General features: G+C 40.2%; 1 protein-coding gene across 1 annotated transcript in view; it reads left to right on the top strand.

Annotated features, from left to right (window-relative positions):
* Positions 1 to 24,993, top strand: part of LOC131239468 (calmodulin-binding transcription activator 4-like) — a 117,454-nt gene that overhangs the window by 41,316 nt on the left and 51,145 nt on the right. Inside the window, exons 4-5 of the mRNA XM_058237186.1 lie at positions 9,489 to 9,577; positions 13,411 to 13,456. Of these exons, the coding sequence (XP_058093169.1) occupies positions 9,489 to 9,577; positions 13,411 to 13,456 (135 nt within the window). The remainder of the gene's footprint in view (positions 1 to 9,488; positions 9,578 to 13,410; positions 13,457 to 24,993) is intronic.

Genomic DNA, 24,993 nt, shown 5'->3' with positions numbered 1-24,993 from the left:
TGAGATCAAATTCCGTTTCAAACTCGGTACATGTCTGACATCCTTCAATTTCAAAGCCGTTTTATCTTTCTGACTTATATGAACGTCTCCCTTTCTAATAATACTGCACGACTCATCATCACCCAGGTAGACTCTCCCGAAGTCACCTGACACATAATCACGTAGAACTTTCTTACATGAAGTGGCATGAAACAAAGCACCCGAGTCTATGACCCAAGACTCATTCCTCGCATCAAGAGACAAGATCATTCCTCGCATCAAGAGACAAGATCAACGCCTCTGTGTCGCTCTCCTCAGATAGATTCACTGAATCCTTCCCGCCTTGAGAGCTTCCTTCTTATTTCTTAAGCGCCATGCAATCACGTTTCATGTGTCCCTTCTTCCCGCAATGCCAACACTCGTCTCTGTCTTTCGGTCCCTTGGATTTCTTCCTCGACTTAGAATGTCCGTGTTTATTGCCTCCTTTGTTCAACGATCTTTCTCTTCCTTCAACGTTTAGAGCATTCCCCGAATCCCCTGAAACCCCCGATGCCTTTCTTCTAGATTCTTCGCTGAGAATTAGACCGGCCACATCATCGAATTTTAGCTTTGTCGACTCTCAAGAATTGCTCACGGCAATCACCAAACCATCCCAACTGTCTGACAAACTGGACAAGATCAATATAGCCTTGACCTCATCCTAAAAAACAATGCCAACGGATTCCAACTGGCTTGTGACTGTATTGAACTCGTTTAGATGTTCAGCCACGCTCCCACCATCTGACATCTTCATGTTGAATAGTCGTTTCATAAGATGAACCTTGTTAGACGCTGAGGGTTTCTCATACATCGTAGTTAGGGCTTCCATTAATTCTTTTGTATTATTCACCTTGGATATATTGAAGGTGACGCTCTTAGACAAAGAGAGTTAAATCGTTCTTAAAGCCTTCTGATCCAATTAAAACCATTCATTATCTGTCATCTTTTATGGTTTCTTCTCTTTTCCTCCTAGAGGAATATAGAGGTCCTTCTGATACAGATAATCCTCCATCTGCATCTTCCAGAAGGCAAAGTTTGAACCATCAAACTTCTCAATTCTAGTCTTCCCTTCTTCCGTCATCGCTCCCACTTAAACTATACTAATAGCTTTGATACCAGTTGTTGCGCAGCACGCCAACAACGCTAGTGAACCGAGATCCAATCACCGGTCTCACCCACAAATGATAAACAAGAAAGAAATATAATCTGGAAGTAGAATCAAAGCATACCAAACAAATCACAAGACAAGATATATGTGGAAAAACCCCAACAAGGGTAAAAAACCACGAGTGCAAACTTCCACTATGAATAACCTTTTCCCTTTAGATGTATAGAGAAAACCCTTTGCCCACACATTAGAATATACTAGAAAAGCCCTAGGAACCGCTATTTATAGTTTAAGCAACTTCCCTTTCGCACCCTTGCGAAATCGCTTCAAATTTCCGCAGTCCGTATCCAATCCGCAAAACGAATCTGCGTAACCTCTACTGGTCGAGCAGGCTCTTCGACTGGTCGAGTACCTCGGATCCAAAAAAACTGTAGCTCGCTGGACTTTAAGTCGAGCGAACCCTTGACTGGTCGGGCAGGCCACTCGACCGGTCGAGTAGCCCACCCGACTGCTCGAGCAGCCCTGTCGAGATGTGGCTCCACATCTCGACATGTCCGTTGATGATAGGGTGTAGCCACTTTGTGTGTAATGCCATATTTCTTCATTAAGTTCTCAAATGGGCTGTTACAGAAGTGAGAACCACCATCACTGATTATAGATCTCGACGTTCCAAATCTCGACAAAACATTTTCTTTTAAGAACCGTAGAACTATTTTGTGATCCTTAGTTTTACAAGGAATCGCTTCCACCCATTTGGAAACGTAATCCACAGCTAAGAAAATGTAAAGATTTCCAAAAGATGGGGGAAAAGGTCCCATAAAATCAATACCCCAACAATAAAAAATTTCTACAATTAGAATCGGATTTTTGAGCATCATGTTTCTTTGGGACATTCTTCCCATTTTTTGACATCGCTCGCACGCCTTGCATAACTCATTGGTATCTTTAAACATCATTGGCCAATAAAAACCATATTGAAGAAATTTGGCGGTGGTTTTCTTTGTCAAAAAATGACCTCCACATGCTTGTGAGTGACAAAAGGAGATAACATAGTTTGTTCATCATTCGGAACATATCTCCTAATGATTTGGTCTGGGCAATATTTAAACAAATATGGGTCATTTTAGAAAAAGCTATGTACCTCAGCTAAAAAACTCTTATGATCTTGTGATGTCTAATGGATTCACAATTTACCTACCACAAGATTATTAGCTATGTAAGCATACCAAAGTAATTGGGAAATAGAAAATAATTGTTCATCCAGGAAAGTGTCTTTGATCGGCGAAATCTTAATGGAATCTGAAAGGACAAGTCGGGACAAATGGTCCACCACTACATTCTTTACTCCTTTCTTGTCACGTATCTCTAAATCAAATTCTTGGAGTAGAATGATCCATCTCAAAAGACGGGGCTTAGCATCCTTCTTTAAGAGAAGATACTTGAGAGCCGCATGGTCGGTGAAGATTATAATTTTGGATCCAATCAAGTAGGACTTGAATTTGTCCAAAGCAAAGACTACAACGAGGAGTTTCTTTTCTGTTGTTGAATAATTTATCTGGGCACCATTCAGCTTTCTACTTACATAGTAGATAACACATGAATTTTTGTCCTTCATTTGGCCTAACACAGCCCCAATCGCATAGTTGCTAGCATTGCACATGATTTCAAAAGGAATGCTCCAATTGGGTGGCTGCATGATTGTTGTGGTTGTCAACATACCCTTTAGCTGTGTAAAGTATGTTCGCATGAGTTAGTCTACTCAAATGGAACATCCTTTTGAAGGAGGTTACTCAATGGTCTAAAAATTTGACTGAAATCCTTAATGAACCTCCTATAAAATCTTGCGTGACCTAGAAAAGAGCGAATGTCACGTATGCTTTTGGGAGTCGATAAATTAGCAATCAAACCTAAATTAGCAATCAAACCTATTTTGGCCTTGTCCACTTCAATTTCATTAGATGAAATCACATGTCTAAGGACAATTCACTTTTGAACCATGAAATGACACTTTTCCCAATTCGAAACAAGGTTTTTGCCTTCACACCTTGTCAAAACCAAATTCAAGTGCTCAAGGCACTCATCAAATGAGCTATTGAAGATGGATAAGTCATCCATGAACACTTCCAAAAAATTCCTCACCATATATGAGAAAATACCAAGCATGCATATCTGGAATGTCGTAGGAGCATTACATAGTCCGAATGACATCATTCGATAAGCAAAAGTGCCAAAGGGGCATGCAAATGTGGTCTTCTCTTGATCTTCTAGGGCTATGTCTATCTGGTCGTAGCCTGAGTACCCGTCTAGGAGGCAAAAGTAGGAATGACTGGCTAACCTTTCCGAAATTTGATCAAGAAAATGTAAGGGAAAATGGTCTTTCCTCGTGACAGTATTCAGCTTCCTGTAATCAATGCACATTCTCCAACCAGTGGTAACCCTAGTTGGCTCGAGTTCATTTTTGGCATTTGCTACGATGGTGATCTCGAACTTCTTGGGCACCACCTGAGTTCGACTCATCCACTAACTATCAGATACAGGGGAGATGATATCATGATACCCACATCCAACGGTTTTAACACCTCCGCCTTAACCACATCCTTCATGTTTGAATTTAATTGGCATTGTGGTTGCCTAGATGTTTTGGCATTCTCTTCTAGGTGTATTTAGTGAGTACAAATATGGGGATCAATTCCCTTGAGGTCTGCAATGGTCCATCCTATGACACTTATGATTCTTAAGAGTAGCAATCAACTTGCTCTCTTACTCATCATCCAAGTGGGAAGCAATCACCATTGGATTGTATCTCCTTGACCTAAATAAGCATATTTTAGCTCGGATGGTAATGGTTTTAGGTCAAGCTTTGGTGCTTCGATGCTAAATGGTAGATGCTTTGAGTCGGTTAGGGGCAATTTTTCAACGCATGGCTTCCGTGCGGAATTTAAGAATGCGTTCACTATATCTAATATAATGTGATCGTCGGAATCCATAAAGTGAGCGAGACAAGCTTCCAAGTGATCAGAGATTGTAATCAAAATAAGCTTATCCTCATCTAGTGTATCAATTATGTTTATCTTGTGGATCTCATCTACATCCCCTGGTTGTTTGTAAAGGTTAAACACATTCACCTCCAATGTCATGTTTCCAAAGGACAACTTCATGACTCCATTCCGGCAATTGATTATTGCATTTGAAGTAGCAAAGAGTGCTCACATTTTTAACCGGTTGCGTATTGAAGACAATAAAGTCTACCAGGTGATAGAACTTGTTGACTTGGACTCACACGTCCTCAACTACCTCTCTCGGTATACGAATAGAGCAATCAACAAGTTGGAGGGTTGTCTTAGTGGGTTTAATTCACCAAGCCCCAATTGTTCATACAATGAGTAGGGAATGAGGTTAACGCTTGCCCCTAAGTCTAACAAGGTTTGTTCAATCCGGAAATTCAATATGCTACATGAGATTGTAGAGCTTCTCGGATCTTTGTATTTGGGGGTTGCATTTTATTTAATGATAGCGCTCATTTGTTATGTCAAAAAGGCCTTTTGCCCATTTAATTTGCGTTTAGCCGTGCAAAGGTCCTTAAGAAACTTGGCATATGATGGAATTTATTTAATTGCATCCAACAAGGGAATGTTGATTTTGACTTGTTGGAAAATTTCTAAGATGTCCTGGTTCTCCGATGAGCGCTTTGATGAGATAAGGCGTTGAGGAAATGGAGCCGCAAGCTTGTACTCATGCACCGGTTCTTTTTCATGTGGAGCGGTACTAGGTCCATCATTGTCCTTAGATTTTTCCGAATCCTTAGGCGTGTAGGCCTTCATTAGAATAGTCTTGTCGATCTCTTTTCCACTTCTAAGAGTGGTGATGGACTTAGATTGTTCCACATGTGGGTTATGAGGATTAAAATCACTCACCTCATATTGTCCTTTTGGGTTAGGCTAAGGTTGGGCCGGAAATGTCCATTTCTTCTTAATAGTCAAGTGTGATTCAATTCTTGAAACTGACGTTTTAAGATCGTTTATGGCCTGCATGGTGGTTTGATTGAATTGCATTTGCCCTTGCATGAATGCTTTCAACGTGTCCTCAAGGGTCCTCTTATGTGGTTGCACTTGTGGTGCACTTTGAGGTGTAGGGGGAGGCCCTTGGGGAGGAGGCTTACATTAGCGGTTGGCCCGTTTTTCCAACTGAAGTTGGGATGATTCCGCCAACTTAGATTGTACGTGTTAGAATTAGGTGCACTGAATGGGCCTTGATAAGCATTCATGACATTTACTTGAGCTTGCAACACATCCTGAAATGCTGGGATTGTGGGACAATCCTTTGTAAGGTGCACGTCGCTCTCACATATGCCACAAGCACTCTCAACAACCGCATTGATGAGTTGGACTGCTTCCACCTTCTTGAGTTCCATGGCCTCAACTTTTTGGGTGAGACTCGCAATCTTAGCATTTACATCATCCTTCTCCTTAAGGACATATATTCCCCCATTATCTTTAGGCGTAGGCTTGGCATTACCTGATCAATTGGTGGTATCCCATGACTGTGTTTTCAGTCAACTTATCAAAGAAATCCCATGCCTCTTCTGGATCTTTGGTCATGAACTTGCCATTGCACATCATCTTGACAAATTGGTGCATATTCGAGTTCAATCCATTGTAGAAGAAACTAATTACTCACCAAATTTCATACCCATGGTGTGAACATGTGAATAAGAGTTCTGTTGAATCTCTCCCAATATTGAAAAAATGTCTCGTCCTCTTTTTGGGAGAAATTCATGATGGCACACCTTAATGAGTTCATCTTATGAACTGGGAATATCTTTTTCATTAACTCTCGGGTTTTCTTAGGCCTTGTGCCTACGGATCTCGGTTTTAGAGAATGGAGCCATGACTTGGTTCTTTCCTTTATAGAGAAGGGAAACAACTTGAATCTAAAGACATCTTGAGAGATGTTGTAATGCAAGGTTGCTACAATCTCATTGAATTCCTTGAGATGTAGATATGGACTTTCTTAATCAAGTCCATGGAATTTAGGAAGGAGTTGGATTACTCCCGGTTAAAAATTTAGATTGCTTACATTAATTGGGAAAATCATGCAAGATGGTGTGGTTGTCCTTGCCGGTTGTGGGTAGTCTCTCAAAGTTTTGACCGGAGGAACGTAGTGTGCCTCATTCTTATTACGCCCCGTCCTAGCCAGTGGTGTGTTGGGTTCAGCATCAACATTCTCGTCCAAGCGTGGCTCTTGCTCAACCATGTTTGAAGCATTCGCAACCATGGTATGGGATGATTCAGAAGTATTTAAATATTAACTCATCGATGGACGGAGAGCTCATGGACTAAACTTCATTCGCTTAGAAGTCATTGTGTATGGTCCCTTAGCCACTTGGGCATGAACCACACATAGAAAAATTAAGTTCTAAACCTAAAGCTAAGAATTGAAATCCTACAACGAAAAATTGAAGTCTAAAGTAATTGAACTAACTAGAAGCAATAAAGAAATCTAGGAAACAACTAGAAAAGTGGGGAATGAAGTTATCGATTTAGAAGAACTAGGGTTAGAGAATTTTGCAAAGTCAGAACAAAAACTGTTAGTGTTCTAGAAAAAAAATCCTATGAAAAACCTAACTGGAAATTCTAAAACTAAAACCCCAGGTTATATTAGGAGACAAAACCTAATCTAATCCTAAATATTCTCAGCACAATTATCCTCGGCAACGACGCCAAAAACTTGATCAAACCCAATGGTTGACAACCCCAAGTGCAGGGTTGCGATGAGTAAAAACTCAGGAGTCTAAGGTCGAACCACTGGAAAATTAGTGAGAACACAACTAGAGCTTAAAGGTTTGTCTGAGTTTTTTAATCTAGAGAAGTAGAAAGGATTTAGAACAATTAATAAAAGCGAGTAAGGATCCAGGAATCCTCAATCAATTGAACTTGAACTTAATTCATCTTCTCTAGTTGATAACTCAACTAGAACTAGATTCCAATCCATTCTAATCGGAAGATATTACAATAAATTCAATCACAAACATCTAATATAGATCTCTGATGAAGATCTAGGTAATCAATCGCAAGTAATCAAAAGCATCTGTTGTATTCGGAGGCGACAATAGATCAATCAATTTTACAGATTGATTTCTTCTTTAATCTAGGAATTCAATCACAATTTAACATAAAAACCTATAAACTTTCATTAAAAACGAATTAAATATCAAATATCCATCAAAAGGTTCATCAATTAGCCTTAGCTAAGAGATTAGCTAAGCATGACTAACATCTTAAAACAAAAACAAACTCAGATCGATGAATTGAAGAAGATGAACGATGTCGGATAAGCTTTGCCTTCTCTAGAGCCTTCCCTCTAACCTAATTCATGCTTAGAATGTCTAGAAACACCTCCTTAAATAGGAAAATTCCAAACCGGCTTAAAATTTACGCAGTTGCGTATGTTGTCGATTGATTGATCAATCGATCGTTTTCCAATAATGTCCAACAACTGATTTTCAAATTCACGCATCGTGGCCTTTCGATCGGTTTGATTTGTTGATCGAACACATCAAAAAATGTCCAGCTAGGTTTTGTCAACATTCTGAATTTCCATTAATCCATCGATCGTTCCAAAAACTGTCCAGAGAGTTCAGCCTTAAATTCGATTTTCCACCGATCACTTGAGCGGATCACTCGGCGTGGCTCGATGCATCCTCGATTGATTGGACCCTGAGTTCAATTGATCGAACCTCTGTTGGTTACTTCAGATCTTCACTACTTGATTTAAGTTTCTTTCACCACCTCGATACTTAATTTCTTTAGGTCTTGGGCGCTTTAAATCCTCATTCCCTTCATCCAAATCTTCAGTTCTTCATCATAACTTCCTTTTGAGCTTTAATTCCTCCTTTTTGGTTCCCGATTTATCTCGCATGCAGAAAACACTTATTAGTATCTCGATTTAACATTTAAATGCATGGAAACCAGTGCAATTGAGAGGATAAATATGCAATATTTAGGCTTGATCACTTTTGGTCATTCATGTTATTGTTGTTGGTCTACTTTGTTTTTTCTTAAACATGCATGGCCTGGTTTGGTACCTATGAGCTTGTTGCAAGGTTGTTACGAAGTTCAATTATTGGAAAATTTTGGAAAGCTTCTGGAATAGTAGGATGAACTGGAAAAAAAAGAGTAAAATATTTCCTTATTGGTTTTGCTTTAAACTACTAATCAATTTGTTAATTATTCGCCAGTCACAAATAATTGATGGATTATTCATTAGTTCATGGATTACTAGGAAGAATTTTTGTTGAAAATTTTGCAAATAGTAGCCAGTGAGTTTTGTAACGACACTTGCAAGTTGTCACGACGGACAATCTAGCTGAGTCACTTTGACAAGGTGTTCTGTAACGGTAACGGTGGCAGTAACGGCCACCGCTGTTACCTTTATGATATGGGTCGTAACGGCCGTTACGGCCCCCATAACGGCCGTTACGGTCTCTTTTTTATTGAAAAAAATGTTCTCGAAAAACTTGTATCTACCCCGTAATGTTGATTAAAAAGTATGGAAAACCTGTATCTGCCCCATAACAAACAATTACGGGGCTGTTATGGCCTTTATAGGGACGTAACGTGCTGTTAACGGCAATTACGGGTCATTTTTTTCCATAACGGCTGTTACGACCGTTATGACGACCCTGTAATGTGTAACAGTTGCCACCGTTACCTTTATGGCCTATAACGGCCTTTACGGCACACCATGCACTCTAACTTAAGTGTCCATGTAACTTACCTTCCTAAGCGAAAACAATGAGATTGCAAGCCACCACTACTGAGTTCATTTGCTAGCTTTTATATGCCATCAACATGCTTCTGCACTCATTACTCTTCTACAATTTTTGAGTGATGTGAATGATGCGAGGGTGTTGACCTCGAGTGGGAGACATAGGCTGGTCATTCTTTTCATTTTTAATATAATGAAGATAAAAAGCTTAATATTATTGGCTGTTGTCTCGGTGGCTTTCAATAAAATTACAACACTCTTCAAAAAAGAAGAAGAAGAAGAAGAAGAAGCTTAATATTATTCAATTTGTCCCATTCTCCAGTCTTTTTTTACTCATCAATCTTCATTGGAGAAAGTTCCATGGTCAATCATGCCTTTTGTCTTGACTAAATACTTGGTTGCTTGTTCCTACCTATTTGGATGCTTGGCTGCTCTCTATCATTTGATGCTCGAAGCAATATCTTGGTCCTGCTTGCATTTTCTTTGTGGTGTGCAAATTTTACTATAGTTTGTTTTATGAGTTCATGTAACTATTCTTTATTTGATAGCCTTTCTTGGAAAGTGACATTTTCTCTACATGCTCCTTTTGAGCTAGGTTGGTGGTGTTGAAGCTTTGAATTGTTATTATGCTCATGGAGAGCCAAAGTCTAGCTTTCAAAGGAGAGTCTATTGGTTGCTAGATCAGTAAGTTTTATGTGTATACCCAATCTTTCACTAAAGTTCTCCTCTTTAAGAAGTGCTTTTGATGGTTGTGAAATATTTCTTCATGGTAGAGAAGTGAAAAGGACATGGCAGTTTGCTTCAGAAATTTGTTTAAACCTTGGAAAACTCGAAAGGGATTGCATTATTGTCAAAACCCATATCAAACCTGCTATGTGCTCCTATGTGTCTCTTATTTATGATTTCTATCATTCGGTCTCCCATAGATTTTTGAGAAGGTGAAATGGACATCATTGTGCTATTAGGCATACTAGAAATGTCTCTTCACTTATATTCACTGTTCTGTTTTTTCTTAGCAGTTGATATACATTCATTCAAAAGCAAAAAAAAAGGGTTCCTTCACCAAGATATAGTGAAATAATAACTGTTTTCATGTTGCCTTCTCATTTATAATAACTTCTTGTCATTAGATTCCTAAACATTTACAGCAGTTCTCTAGATAATTACCAGGGAGCATTCTAGAAGACTGATATTGATGATGTGGGTGTTCCATGATTGGCTAATTTTTCTGCACACACTGATCTACGACTCTGGAACTCAAACCAAACGCATAATACAAATGTGCTTCTACCAAAGAAGTTTCACTGTTGACCTAATTGATGATCTGAAAGATGAGGAAGCCGGCCTTCACCATTACCAAGTTGAGACCATGAAAAGAGCCCTCATCTTGATTCTGATAGGACCCCAAACTTATTTAACATGACATCATATGAGAATGGAAGAATGCCGAAAGCCAGAGGTCTCTCGCTTTTGTACTTCGTTGACAACAAGGTTTCGCTTTCAATGGCTATTATGTTTGGACATCATTTAAAAGATAAGAAGTGTTTAATTGTACTAACTAAAGGCATTGTCTAGTTAAACTGATGATCAAATACCATTCTCTCAAAGATGAACACCTGTTGTTGGTTTTAGACATAAAACATGGTGCCGTTTCAAATGCAATATGCTGACAATTACTACCATTAAATAATAAGATTCAAAGATATGTTATTGTATACATTAGCTCGTGTAAGTACCTAATATAGAAAAATATCTAGATAAAGACATTGCCCTAGAATTGTTTCAGTAGTATTGGAAGCAAAAGAAGAAGAAGAAGAAAAATACACTATTGTCTTGATTTTTTATTTATATCGCGACAACATTAGGTGAGAATGGCCTTGTGGTGAGCATGGATTTAAATTGTGTTTTCAGAGTGTGACTAACCTCAAGACCACTGATACAGAGTCATACGACTCACCCCAGCTTGTTCTGTTTCTGTCCTTTTCAGCTGGTTTTGGTCCTGTGACTTGTTTTGTTGCCGACCGAAACCGGTACAACTTGTGCATAAGGGGCCCAAGGATGGACCTACACTGATATGACTCATCCCGGTTCATTCTGTTTTTGTCCATTTTTGTCGGTTTTGGTCCCGTAATTCATTTTGTTGGCCACAAAAACCGACAAAAACTTAGGCATAAGGAGGCCCAAGGGTGGACCTAGTAGAGAATGGTTTGATGATTATAATGTGAAGAAAAGAGAAGATTGAAAGAAAAGGAGGAGAGTTTGGGAAAGATGTTGTGTTAGGCTTGCTTGCCCTAACACACAATATTTTGTTATAATAGAGCATATAGTACACCGCAAGAGAAGAGTAAAGTATGCAAATGCACTTACACTAAATGGGCCAAGGGCCACTACTATACACTAACATTCTTTATACACCCCACATGTCATCTGATGATAGGATGTTGCTCGGATTGATATCTGTTGGTCTGGATCACCCAGATTGCTTGTTGATTGGACCATGGGTACAGATGCAATCTGGTGCCATTTCCAGCAACTTTCAGCAACATATCCTAAATTTCCAGCAAATATGGCCATCCCCAGCAGAATATATTCCATTCAAGCAACCAGATACTATTTTAGAAACATATACAATCAGCCACACCTCCAGCAGGGCCAATTTTGGAAATATATTACTCGTGGTGGGATATGTTTGAGACTACACATTAACCTCATTGCATCTGTCCATGGAAGTCTCACAATCGGATAGTTTGATGATTTTAGAATGTTTTGGAGTCCTTGCAATATAATTAGAACAGAGTTCTAATGCTAGTGCTTTTGTTAGATTAGGACTTTTCCCATTATCACAAAAGGATTGATTAACATGGTATGTAGGACAGGAGGAGGGAACGATAGAGAGAGACTTCTCTTTTACTCTCTACAACGTAATAGAGCCTATATAAAGGTTTCTAAACCTATACCTTAGAATAGAATGATGGTTTTCTGAGTAGAAATTGACACCATCATGTGTTGCTCCATATTTTAAGCATGTGTTCTTTGTTTTCACCTACCAATAGTGTCTAGACTAATTGGAGAATTTGAACAGTCCCTTGAGTTTTTTCTACCGTATGATCTGATGTGAGGTGATTTTAGCTTTCAAGCGGTATGTAAGGTATTTTGTTGTTTTGATCTTGCTACATCAGTTTGTCATTAGAGCAAGTTTTGATTTGTTGGGCACTTATCATTTTTCAGATAATAAGTTACCTGATTTTTATTTTTATTTTTTTTTTCCGGGTCAAATCTGTTTTCTGCTGCAAAGACTGGTTTTAGAATCAATCTGTAGACCCTGAAGCAGTACTTGTTGCGAATTGGACTTAATTTTAGTTACTGCATCACTGCTTTTCTAGAATATGTTCTTCTTTGCTTTCTTTATTCCAGCTCTCCTTCTTCATCTAATTTCCCCTAAATCCTACTTTCCCCATCCAAAATCTATCCCTTAGGTTGAATTCAAACTTCAGCCCTATATCTACCCCTTATTTTGAGAGGTAAATCTATAGCCTATATTCCTCAACTGTCTCCTTCAAACCCTAAACCTAAGCTTATTCTTATCCATATCACTCTTAATCCTAAACCCTCCAGCACCTAAACCTCCATAGATTTCCTTTAAGACCCCTAGCAGTAAGCTGCAAACCTAAGCCTTATGCCCAGAAACCCAATTTACTTGAACTGTACACTCCTTTTGCCCAAATTACCCAACCACAGGCTCCACCTTAGTCCCCGATCCCAACTGTACCCTTTAATTGTCCACTCCATACCCTATACAGCACCCGCAGGCTATATATACCGCCCTCAAAACCAAGTGTTCAACTCTAAGCAGCACCAAACCCATCCAAAAGCTGCAGACACCCAAGCCTGTATGTTTTATTGGGCCATGTCCCAGAAAATTCTATAATTATCACATTTAGCCTCTTTGAGTCTCAAGTGTTGGTCTTTGGGAAATGTTAAAATGCTCCCTCCATTAGCTTACCATTTCTTTTTATTTTTCTTTCCTTTTCTTAATAAAGGTACTTTTAATATGGCTGACCATAAATTAGCTGGGGGAAGGCTATGATGATGACAAAAATGATGGAAGGCCTTCACCATATTCAACATAGGCAATTTGCATGTAGTTTATGAGGCATTGTCAGGTTCTGATGCATCAGGATGGCTGTAGTTGTCGTGATACCTGCCATCTATACAAGTGGGACCATGATGCCAGACTGTTGATTTGATGGGCCTCGTGGTATTGTGGATCCCTTGAAATATTTTAGATGGGAAGATCCTTGCATCCAATCTTTAGCCTTTCAGCCTTTCTCTGGACCGTATCTGTGTTTTTGTTTTTTACTCTTTATTTTTTCTTCCCCAGATCTTCAATCTAATTGACACATCATAATACTCTCCCCAATAGTTCCTCGTAATTTGCACCTTTTTTTTTTTCAAATTTGTAATGAGCTGCCTCTAGAAAATCATATGGTTATATGCATTTTTTTTTTGCTTTGCAGGGATTGGGAGCACATTGTTCTTGTTCATTACAGAGAAGTCACTGAGGTGCATGACTGACTCCTGATTATTTGGATATGCAAGATAGATTCTTGTGATAGAAATTATTATCTCATCTTGTTGATAGGTAACTTGTAAGTGTAAAATGTCAAAAAATAAAAATAAAAATCTAAACAAGGTTTAAAAACATTGAAACATGTAGATATTAAATATCTAGGGGCCTTCCATTCACACAAATTTGCAATTCTAAGCTAGTACTCTTTAAGTATATCAAACGATGGCAGTTCTTTTTGGGCTAAGCATTTGAGTTCCATTGTAAGATGTGGACAAACCACTTATGCTTTCATAAGGCGAAAGTCGACTACAGTAAGCTCGGCAATTCAGGTTTTTAAGGTGGAAATGGATTTATTTTTTTCTTTTGAAGATTAACATTAATTTATTAAAAGAACACCAAAGCCAAAAAACGACGAGAAAATAAATACACGCCAAAGGCAAAAAAGAGAACAAGCAAGGCCTACTACAACCAAGGGAGAGAATAGAATATAAGGATTAGAGATCAAGAGATGGGACAATCACTCAGCCACCTCCCTTTTGATGAGGGAGACAACCCAAGAGATAGGAGAGGAGGAATTCTAGAAGCAACTATTATTCATTTCTTTCCAAATGGCTCAAAGGTTGCCATAATAACTAGAGGCCAATTACCTTTGAGATTCTTCACAACACCTCTCCCATGCCAGGCGGTGAGGAGATCCTTAGCAAAATAAGGCATAATTCAAGAGGTGTGGAAGAGAGCAAGGATGTAGGACCACACTCCATAGGAGAAAGGGCAATGGATAAAATAGTGGTTAGTCGATTCTGCATTTTCCATGCAAAGCAGACATGTTGGGAAGAGATATCCCTTGATGCAAGACACATGATTTAATGCTAGCATGCAACGTGGAGATTATGAAAGAGTCCATAAGGTAATTTAATTAACAAAAGATGCTAACCTACCAATTAATTAAGAGTAAACAATAAGAAATAAAATCTGATTTAATCTAAATCACATGCCCGCATGCTAAGGATAGAACTTCCAATTTAACATAGGCACATTCCACACTTAATGGGCGGTTTTGTAGGTTTTATGATTAGGGTTAGGAAATGGGAAAATCCGAAATTAGGAAAATTAGGGTTCATTGGAATTGGGGATTTTGGAATTAGGGTTTTTAGAAATTGGGGAAATAGGAAATTGAAGATTTAGGGTTTAGAAGGTTGTAATGGGAAGAAAAAGAGGAAGACAAGAAAAGAAGAAGAATACCTTTCGAAGAAGAAGGATGAAGGATGTAAGACGAAGAATACCTTGGGGAATCCACCACCAAACAAACTTCTATCCTTCCACAATTTAATTGAGAGTTTTTTTTTTTTCAAAAAAATCCTAGAAAATAATGAGGAAAATTCCTTCACACAAGAGAGGTTCTCTCTTCTTTTTTTTTTTCTCAAATATCCACTAGGGTTGGAACTCCACCCACCTTGTGCTTTTATGGTTAAAAATTCTGAATTTAAATCCAGCATAATTACAACTATGCCACTCACAAGTAAAGTGGCCCATCATCTAAAATAAGAAAACTAAAACAAATATTATCAATCTCAACTATCAAATAAATCCTAAAAATAACAAATAACATAGAGAAAGCAATATTAGAGTCCAAGGGGCAATGATCTAAAAGATTTGGTGGCCCGATGGCCTGATCGACAAGATCCAACTGTCAGATCGACACGAAATAGAAATCCTATGACTAAAATGATCTCCTAAGCAGATGCATCATCCCAAGGTGGGGTCTTCCTAATGCGCGTCCAATGCATGTGGGGTCTTCAAAATGGCATGACAAGCCTCATCTGGAACTTGTTTCCCATCCACAAAGAAAGTTGCGCTGATGTGGGTGGTCGTCACCATCTCCGGTACACCCGAGTAGGTCCTCTGATGTCCCTATCATCCCTGTTCGTTGCAATTTGTTAACAGTTAGAATTCTCCGCCTACCAAGGAGCCAAATGAAGGCAACGACTTTCATAGGAACTCCACAAGACGAAGTGAAGGAAAACAACACATGCTGCCTAAGAGGGAGCCACTGAGCACCGAGAAGAGTGAGTTCATCGAGAACCTGCTCGAACTACTCAAGGACCACAAAAGCGAGTCTCTCCCGAGGAAGGGTGGATGCCTCTCAAGAGCTCAAGAAGCCAAAAAAAATCTTCCAACTCCGAGTTTGAAAGGTTTCTACTATAGAGGGGAGACAATCCCGGTCCAAACATTAGAGAAGTAGCTGGCTGCTGAAACAGACCTGTCCAAGGCAACGTGAGCCAATCCGAGGAAGAGAGATTGGAGAGGCCTATCATACATCCAGCGATCCACCCAAAAGCGGATGCAAGGCCCATTGCTAAGAGAGAAGGAGAAGCCTTCTTGCATTTGAGGGCCCATTTTGGCAATGGCTATGCAAATGCAAGAGACTCTATAAGGAGAGGAAGATTTGGATTGCCACCCTCCTTCGCATGTTCCATATTTACTAGCAATGAGCTCTCTCCACCAATTGCTACCTTCTGAGCCAAGGCGCCAGATCCATGTACCAAGGACCGAGTTCATCAAGGCAAGGTCCTGGATGCTCACGCCACCTTCCGAGATCAGTTGCAGACCTCTAACCAACTTATGAGATGAAACTTGCAGCCATTGAAACTCCCGCTCCACGGGAAGTCTCTTATGAGCCTATCCAACCTGTCCAAAAAAGACTTCAAGCATTGAAAGAGAGATAAAGCAAGCAGGTAGGTTGGAGAGGGCAACATAACACCCCCCAAGGGACAGACTGGCTTTTTCGGAAAAATAGCTTCTGCTCAACTCGTTCAATGACCACATCCCACAAATGGTTGGCAAGCTTGTCAATGCATAGTAGGAAGCCAAGATATGAGGAACGGAAGGAGCCAACTCTACATTATAAGACAACCGCCAATCAAGAAAGAGTAAGGCAAAGAGGTTGATGCCAAGCATCTCACTTTTGGAAAGGTGAACGAACCTTAAGGCCAGAGATCGCCTCAAAACATCGCACAACTTTCCAAAGGTTTTTCATCGACAGCTCTTTAATGTCACAAAAGAGAAGTTTCGTCGACAAACTAAATGTGGGTAATAAGGAGGGTTGTAGTCGCCACCTTAAAACCATTGAAGAGGCCAACAAACGCTTCTTTTTCTAACATTCTGCTAAGGCCTTCAGCAACAATGATGAAAGGGAAGGGGGATTGTGGGTCACCCTGCCTCAAACCTTTGGAAAATTGAAAAAAAAAAAAAAAACCTTTGGGGGAACCATTAACTAGAACAGAGAATTTCACCAAGGAAATGCAAACCTAGATCCATCTACACCATTTTGAACCGAAGTCTAATCGATCTTGTAGGTAGTCGAGGTAGTCTCAGTCAACATGATCAAAGGCTTTCTCGATGTCAAGCTTATAGACTACACTATTCCTACCCTCTCGGTGATGGGAGTCAATAAACTTGTGGACGGTGAGGGCGCAGTTAAGGATTTACCAATTAGCCATAAAGATCCTTGGATTTCAGAGACACTATCCAAGAGAACAGGGCAAAGCTTGGAAGCAAGGTCCTTGGCCAGAATTTTGTACTGAGCCCCTAAAAGGCTAATAGTCTGAAAATCCTTCAACTGGACCACGCCATCGATTTTTGGGACGATTGCTATGGAGGCCCCCATTTCTCGCGACAACTAACCTTAGGAGAAGGATTTAGAGAAGAAGCTTATTAGGTTAGATTTGATCACGTCCTAGAAGACTTGTAAGAAAGTCAGGGCAACCCATCATGACTAGGGTCTTTTTTTTTTTTTTTAAAAGAAAGATAATAAAGAGAACTTTATTAATGAAAAAAAAAAGAAGGAAAACAGAAAGATAGAGAGAGCTGGACCACTAAGATAGCCGACCAACTACTCTCCTAAAAAGAGCAAATTACAACCCTTAAGCTTTTCAACTGAAGAGGCCCACTCGACTATAAAGTGAATCACCCTATGAACAGTAGCCTCCATCGATTTCAAAATATCATTAAAACATCTTCCATTCCTTTCTTCCCACACAGCCCACTAAACAACCAAGAGAGACATTCTCCAAAGCTTAGACCTTTGCCTACCACACCTCATACCATGCTAGGCCTGAAGAAGAGGACGGGCTGAATATGGAAAAGTCCAAGGAACCTGGAAACGAGATAGGATTTCTATCCAAATCTAATATGTGAACGCACAATGGACAAAAAGATGATCCACCGTTTCTTCATTAACCATACAACATAATCAAACATTAGTAATGAATATGACCCTTTTTCTTAGGTTATCAATTGTGAGGACCTTTTCCTTGCCAACCAACCATTCAAATACTGCTATCTTGGGAGGAACTTGATATTTCCAAACATGATATGACGATGCATCTACGACTGAAGGAGGACTGCTGGCTATATGGCTGTAAAGAGACTAAACTGAGAATTTTCCTGCTTTGTCGATGCGCCATACAAGTCTATTTGCGGTAGACTGATTCGGTTTGCTGCTGTAAATGCAATTAAGAAGCGCTACATATTCTTTGACCTCCTTGTCTTGAAGGTTTCTTCTACACACTGGATTCCACACCACTACTCCCCCAAGCACTGATAGTAAGCATCCGCCGTGATGGACTGATTTTGGGTGAGACGGAAAGTATGCAGAAAAGCGACTCTAAGTGCTTCATCGCCCACCCAAATGTCTTCCCAAAATGGAGTGCATTTGTCGTTCCCAATTACGATACCAGTACCTTTGAGGACCTCTGCCTTTTTGGATAAGTCTCCTTTCTAAAGAGCCAAAGCTTTGTAGTTGGAGGAGATCTTTGTCCAGCAACCCCCCTTTGAACGCCCATCATGACTAGGGGCTTTGACTTGGCCAAGGGAGAACACAACAACCTTGATTTCCTCCTCAAAGAAAGGGGATTCGAGGGCTGAGGCTTCTTTGATGGAGATTTGAGCGAAGGCAAGGTTATCCAACTTGGGATGAATCCAACCTTCAAAGGATAATGAATTGTTATAGAACGAAACAATATGATTATAGACCAAACACTTGCCCTCCAATTTGTTGCCATCGATTGAAACACTGCTTATCATATTGCATTGAGCCCTCAATACTAGCAATGCAATGGAAGAAGTGGGGGTTCCCGTTTCCTTGAGCCATTCTGCACACAAATGATGCCTTCATTTTATCTCTTCTTACTTGACTTTGCTCATGTAGTCAGCGAAGAGAAGGGATCTCAAGAGTTTTTCTTCTTTAAAAAGCAGGCCGCCTTCTTCCTTAGCATCTAAAGATTGGATGGATGAAAGAATTTTGTTAACATCAACATCCTTACTCCTGAAGGTCTCCTTTCTCTAAGACGCCAATTTTTTCCCCAGCAACTTTAGCTTCCGACTAAGGACAACCTCGGGATACTTGAAAAGGAAAGGTCCACCAATTACCGATCATGGAAGAGAAATCATCTACTTTGAGCCACGATAGCTCAAATTTGAAAGGCTTAGGGCCCTATCTCTCCTCGACAAAGTCAAACAAAATCGGGTAATGATCGAAATTAGGGCTGGGAACGATTCCAACCAGTTAGGAGAAACAAGGAATCTGTCGAGACGAGAGAGAATAGGGAGATCTTGGCCATTCGACCAAATATACTTCACATCTGAGAGATGAAGGTGCACATGCTCATTCTTGCCAACCCAATCGAAGAAGACCTTCATGCATTTTGAGAGACGACCATCATTCAACTTCTTGAAGGTGAATAGGGTAATAAGGAAGTCTCCTCCAAGGCACCAAGGTAGTGATCATTTGGCCCTAATAGCGTTGAGATCTTCCCAAAGGAGATGCCTTAGGGACGCTTTACAAGGCCCACAAACCGTCGAGAAGATCCATCTAAAGCTAAAGGGAGGGTTTTTTAGGATCACAAAGACAGAGAAATCCCCAATCCATGCGTCCTCTTTAACCCACACCCTAGTATCCTAGGCCACCAACAAATCCCTCATTGACCGCCACCCAATCTTTGAATGGGACTCCCTTCATCGAGTCCATCAGAGACCGGTTAATAGCTTAGATCTTGTTTCTTGAAGGGGTGATAAGCTGCGGCTTGAACCGACAATAGATGTCCTTGACTTGGGCCTTCTTCTGCCCATAACCAAGGCCTCAAACATTTCAGGAAATCAGCTTCAATGGGAAACCTGCACCGCCTTTCTACCCTTCTTAGCACTTTTAGAGCAAGAACCCGCATCATAGTTAATCGAGGATTTGAGGCTGCTAGCTCTCTCAAGCTCTTGGGGGATTTTTGAGATTTTTTTGCGCTCGGGAGCATTTGTAACACCTCTAGCTTCGACTAATTGAAAGAGGGCTACATAATCATCCTTCTGTTCACCACTAGAGACGCCAACAAGCTTCCTAGACTGGATAAAGGCATCCTTGGTCCATTAAAGGTCGTTACATTGTGACATGATTGAGATGTCACAAGCCGAGGAGGGGGAGAAAATGTTTTGAGTATGAAACTGAAGTGGGAAGCAATCTAGGACATTTGGGGAAGAGGCATCCACCGAGAGGGGAACCTTTGCGATGGGGGAGACATCTTGCTCGGGAAGGGGAGGAGGAGGCATCAAGGCCTACTCCTTAGCATAATGAGGAGCGAAGGTAAGAAGGGGGGTGATCCCATGATATATCTTGTATCCCACTTGTGCAATATGAAATGCATAGGTAGTGCCGATATATCCTACATGTTTGATCCAGTGAGCATTTTCAATTTCCGTCTCTCTCTGTTTTTTTTTTTTGGTTGAAATTATGTTTAATCAATGTCAAATGGTTACAAATCCATTGGTTCTTCATGTTTTGCACAAAAAATCATGGAGTTCGAGCTTTGACTTCGATATCCATTGGTTCTTCATGTTCTCCATGTTTTTTTTTTTTTTTCGAAAATTTCCTTCAACCAGTTGTCAATTGAGACTAATTTCGAAGCATTTAGGAGTATTTGATGAAATGATCATCACATACACTCTAATTTCGAAATGTGGGTGTAGGTGGTCCAATTTGGAGAAAATTAGGGAAATTTCAAAATTTCCGCAATTTTTTCCAACTTGTTTACAATGTTGCACTCCAAACATGAAATCAAGAATGTATGAGGGATGATCTATTGATTTGTTAAGTCCTTGTCAATTTTCAGAAAATAAAAATAATTTTTTATTTAAAAATTAATAAAACAATTATTAAAATATTAATTTCTTTTTCGAAATTTCCCTTCAACCAACTGTCAATTGAGACAAATTTCGAAGTATTTAGGAGTGTTTGATAAAATGATCATCATATACAGTCTAAATGTTATGCATTCCGTTTAAATATAGTTGCATTAGTTCAGTCAAATAGTGCATAACTTATGACCATATACAAAGGAAACCTATTACGTGTACTTTTTTGAGATGTTATGATTTAAAAGTGTGTATTGAAGTCTTTTTTAACAATCCTTGAAGTTTCATTGAAAAATTCAACCATTTTCCCAATGTTTCCCCATGTTTCCCAAAAAGTGTGATAAATTACCCGATACAAACGATATGTCCTGTGTGATAATTGATACATATCTTTATCCCAAGGATGCAATATGTAACACAATGGTGATCATTTTTAACATTGCTAAGGAGAGTAGACTAAGGCAAAGCAAGGAGAATCAGACCAATGGAGGATTGGAGTCTTAGAAGGGGCTCTACTGAAAATAAAGAAAGGGGACAAGGGAAAGGTAAAGTCGTAGTAGTAGACTTAAGGGGGCCACACGTAAAAAAGGAAGGAAACTCTATCTCCAATAGTAGGGTTATAAATAAACGAGTCAGGTGTGAAGGAGGGAAGGGAGTGGTTAGAAGCTTCGGAGATATTAAGGCAAGTGATGCCAACTAATTCAGGGGTCCATAGGGTTAGGCCACATGTTGTCACAGGGGCCACTCTGTTGAAGGTGGCGAAGCCGTCATGAACGCAGACGTAAAGAGTAGTAAGTGGTGAGGTGATGGCAAATGGCGTCAGTTGTCTCAAGGGGCGGCAATGATAGGCTACCGATGCCTTGAAGCACCCCCTACCGACATAGTCAGAGCTATCACTAACATCACTGTTAGAATCATCATGCAGGAGGCTTGAGGGGCGACGATAGAAGGCTATGTGTCACCACAGATTTGACTGGGCTGACACCCTTTGTAGAGCAATTAAGGAGGCCGACATCAACTGGCTCATAAGATGACTGCAGGGGGCCATGCATCGTCACAGAATTGGTGCCATTTGTCTCGAAGGGACATCTCCTACCGACAGTAGTAGGGCAAGTGGCATCAGTAGCATGGCTGGTCTCATAGGCTTCGACGACAATATGCTGGAGAGGAGGTGCAACCAAGCCACATGTTACCAGAGGGAGAGAAGGTTGACCTCATCAGCACAGATGGGGGCTATGACAGTGCCATGTGTTGTGTCGGCACTGTAGCCTATGTGGGTCTTTTCGAAATCAAGGATTGCAGTATGATGACCATGGCCTCTTTTGGGAATTGGGAACTCTAGTAAATTGGAAGTCTGTGCTCTTGTGGAAGGTGCTATCCATGTACTCTTTCTTTGATCCTCCTACTGGGCAAGGACTTTACTTTGAAGACTAGAAGATGTTCTAGATCAGATTGTGATCTTTGTTAGATGTGGATTCTCTCCCTCCATGGCATTCACCAGGACACAAATTTGGCATACTCCTATGGCCCTAATTGAGTATTGGGAATACGGTCAAATCTTTTAGTCCTATTCCTAATTTCCTGTTTATGTCTTTCTAATAGTTTCCTTGTACATTTTCATGAAGTTGTTGCTTATACAAAAAGAATAACATACAAAAGTAAAGTATGATGACTTTCCTAGGACGAGGTTACCTTTAGGGCCTGTTTGGATTGTGGAAAAAGAAAAGAAAAGATAAGATAAAGCTAATGATTATCCAATGATAGATTCCCATGGATTCCATGAGAACTATTGAAACATGGATTCCCATGGATTCCATTTTTGAAGGTCATTGCTTGGATAGCAAGTGGATATCTCATATTCCTCTCAAAATGGTCAACTCAAATCTTGTGCGTGAGAATTTGACCAAGGAAAAGGCTAATGTTTGATATTTCCAATCTCACTATTTGGTTTGCCATCCAAACAACACAAAAGGTCCAAACAGCGGAAAACCCTTTTCTTTTCCCACGAACCAAACAGAGTTTTAAGAGAAACTTGAATAGAAACTTAGGAAGTGCTTGTTCTAGGAGTGTCCAATCAAGAAACTTGCTGAGTACCTTCAGGAGATTAAGGAAGTCAATGGAAAAAAAGGCTAGAATATTTGTGTTTTCCACCATTTGTTATGTGGTGTTGACTCATCCACCTAACATGTGGCATACATGTATGCTAATCTGGGCCATTCAAACCATGGGCTGCATTGTGGATGGTGCATATCCTGAAAATTGCACTTGTTTCATTATCCTTGCCATCCAATTGGCAGCCATCAAATGGATTGTTAAAAAGAAAGCAGTCAGCATTTCAAATTCAACAGGTGAAGTAAGATGGCTACCATGGTCTAGTGACTCCAATAATGGGGACTTTAGAATGTGCTCCATCCCAGAATGGGACACATAATTCTGTTCATCTGGATTGCCTAACATGTATGCTGTCTACGGTAGATGACCCATCACCATTGAAGAAATGGTGGAAATTGGAAAACCACATGGCAAGAAAGAAGAGAAATAAAAGGAAATCCTTGTGGTTCTCTTGCTAATTGCCAATGGGTATTTAATTTGATAGATGATATATTCACCCTAACTCACCTCAATTTTTGTGATAGATGTGTTGTGAGGAAAGATGATTAATAGCCGAATAACGCTTTTAATGACATGGTTGAGTCAAAAAATAGATTCTCATTCAAATTGTAGCCTCCTTTGAATTGTTTGTTTGTCCCAAACATTTTAGAAGTGAATTGATCTTTTTGTGCTTTATAAATATTAATTGTTGGAGGTTACATTTTTGTTACATGAGCCCTGTTCTGCTTCAAAGTAGGATCTTGAATTACCCTCCCATTGCATTCGTATGCAAGTTCCAGGCCATTCGACAGGTCAGCCTGATGCATGACATGAAATTAAACATGATATGCAAGATTTCAAGCATTAGATCATACCAATTTCTAAACAATCGCAAAAACATCCACATCCCACATACGATCAAACATTCAACAAGGAGAATCTATCGAGGTCCAAGCTTATACAAGTTAGGTTTGGATCAAATAAAATTATAAACCAAACAATGCCCAAAGGATTGTAAGATTCATCCATCCTTGCAAAGGATTGTTCCCCAATTCAAGAGATTCACCATGTTTCAATTCGGGGGAAAAATCTAGGGTTTGCAAAAGTTGGAAATACTTGAAATTTGGGATTATCTAGGGTTAGAGTTAGGGATTTAAGGCGAGAGAGGAGAGAAATAAAGGAGAGAGAAGAACCTGAGATAGTCCACACGTGTGGACAACAGCCCGGCCCAGACGCACGTGCGTGGGTACTTGTCCGCACGTGTGTGGGGCCAACGAAACTGGAAATGGCCACCTAGGGTGTGGTCGGCCAGGGGTGGCCCACTCACACACCAAATCTCACCTCGATCCGCTGTTCGGTTTGTGCGTGGTGCTCCGCCAAAGTTTCGACCCCCCTGGAGGGCTAGAATCTGCAAATTTGCTGTAGAGGAAAGTATGGGTACAAAAAGGGGTGGATTTGAAGATGGGATGGTTGTGGGAGATGATGGATGTGGAGTATGGGAGGTGGGGACGATTTGGGATGGTTGTGGCTTCGCACCACGGTAATTAGCCCTTCAAAGAAGAGAGGGTTTCACACCCAATTAGATTCTTCAACTCAACTCAGAGAACTAGAGAAGGAGAAAAAAAATGTAGAATTTTATTCATAAACTTCAATAAAAAAAAAACCTACATGGGGTTGCCTATTTATTAGAAAACCCTAAACCCCGAAAGCCGTGCCATGTGCGCACACTAATACTTAGAGACGAAGTAACAAAAATAACAACTAATCAACGCAATCAAAACCATTCATGATGTTTCTAATAACAATAATAACCAAAACTCAAAATCCTAGATCATCTAGAGGAGTGGGCCATGATCATGAGATCTAATGGTGGGATCCACCTGAAGATCGGGTCCACTCCAATAATCCATAGCACAACCCCCTAACTAAGAGGTCCTCAATAGATGTCGTCGTCGATCCAGATCGATAGTGAGGCCTTCCTCCTCCTTGAGTATGTGCGTAGGGTGGGGGGCGTGCGTGTGCGCATGATGCCCTCATCAACTCTCCCTGGCTGCGAAGGTTTCATCACTGGCGAAACAAAACTCTTGAACCGCTCCAAGATGTCAAGATCAAGTCTCTGAAGCTCCTCCTCAGTGAGCCATATACTCTCTTAAGTTGGGCGTAACTTCCACTTGACCAGGAACTTTTAAAACCCGACGTCCAACGTCGATACTATTAGATGGTCCAAGATATCTTTTATCTCCTCTCTGGGTGTGAGAAG

This window comes from Magnolia sinica, chromosome 3 (assembly GCF_029962835.1).
Source record: "Magnolia sinica isolate HGM2019 chromosome 3, MsV1, whole genome shotgun sequence".
Taxonomy (NCBI): domain Eukaryota; kingdom Viridiplantae; phylum Streptophyta; class Magnoliopsida; order Magnoliales; family Magnoliaceae; genus Magnolia; species Magnolia sinica.
The sequence above is the reverse complement of the archived record's forward strand: the minus strand, read 5'-3'. Positions and strand labels throughout refer to the sequence as shown.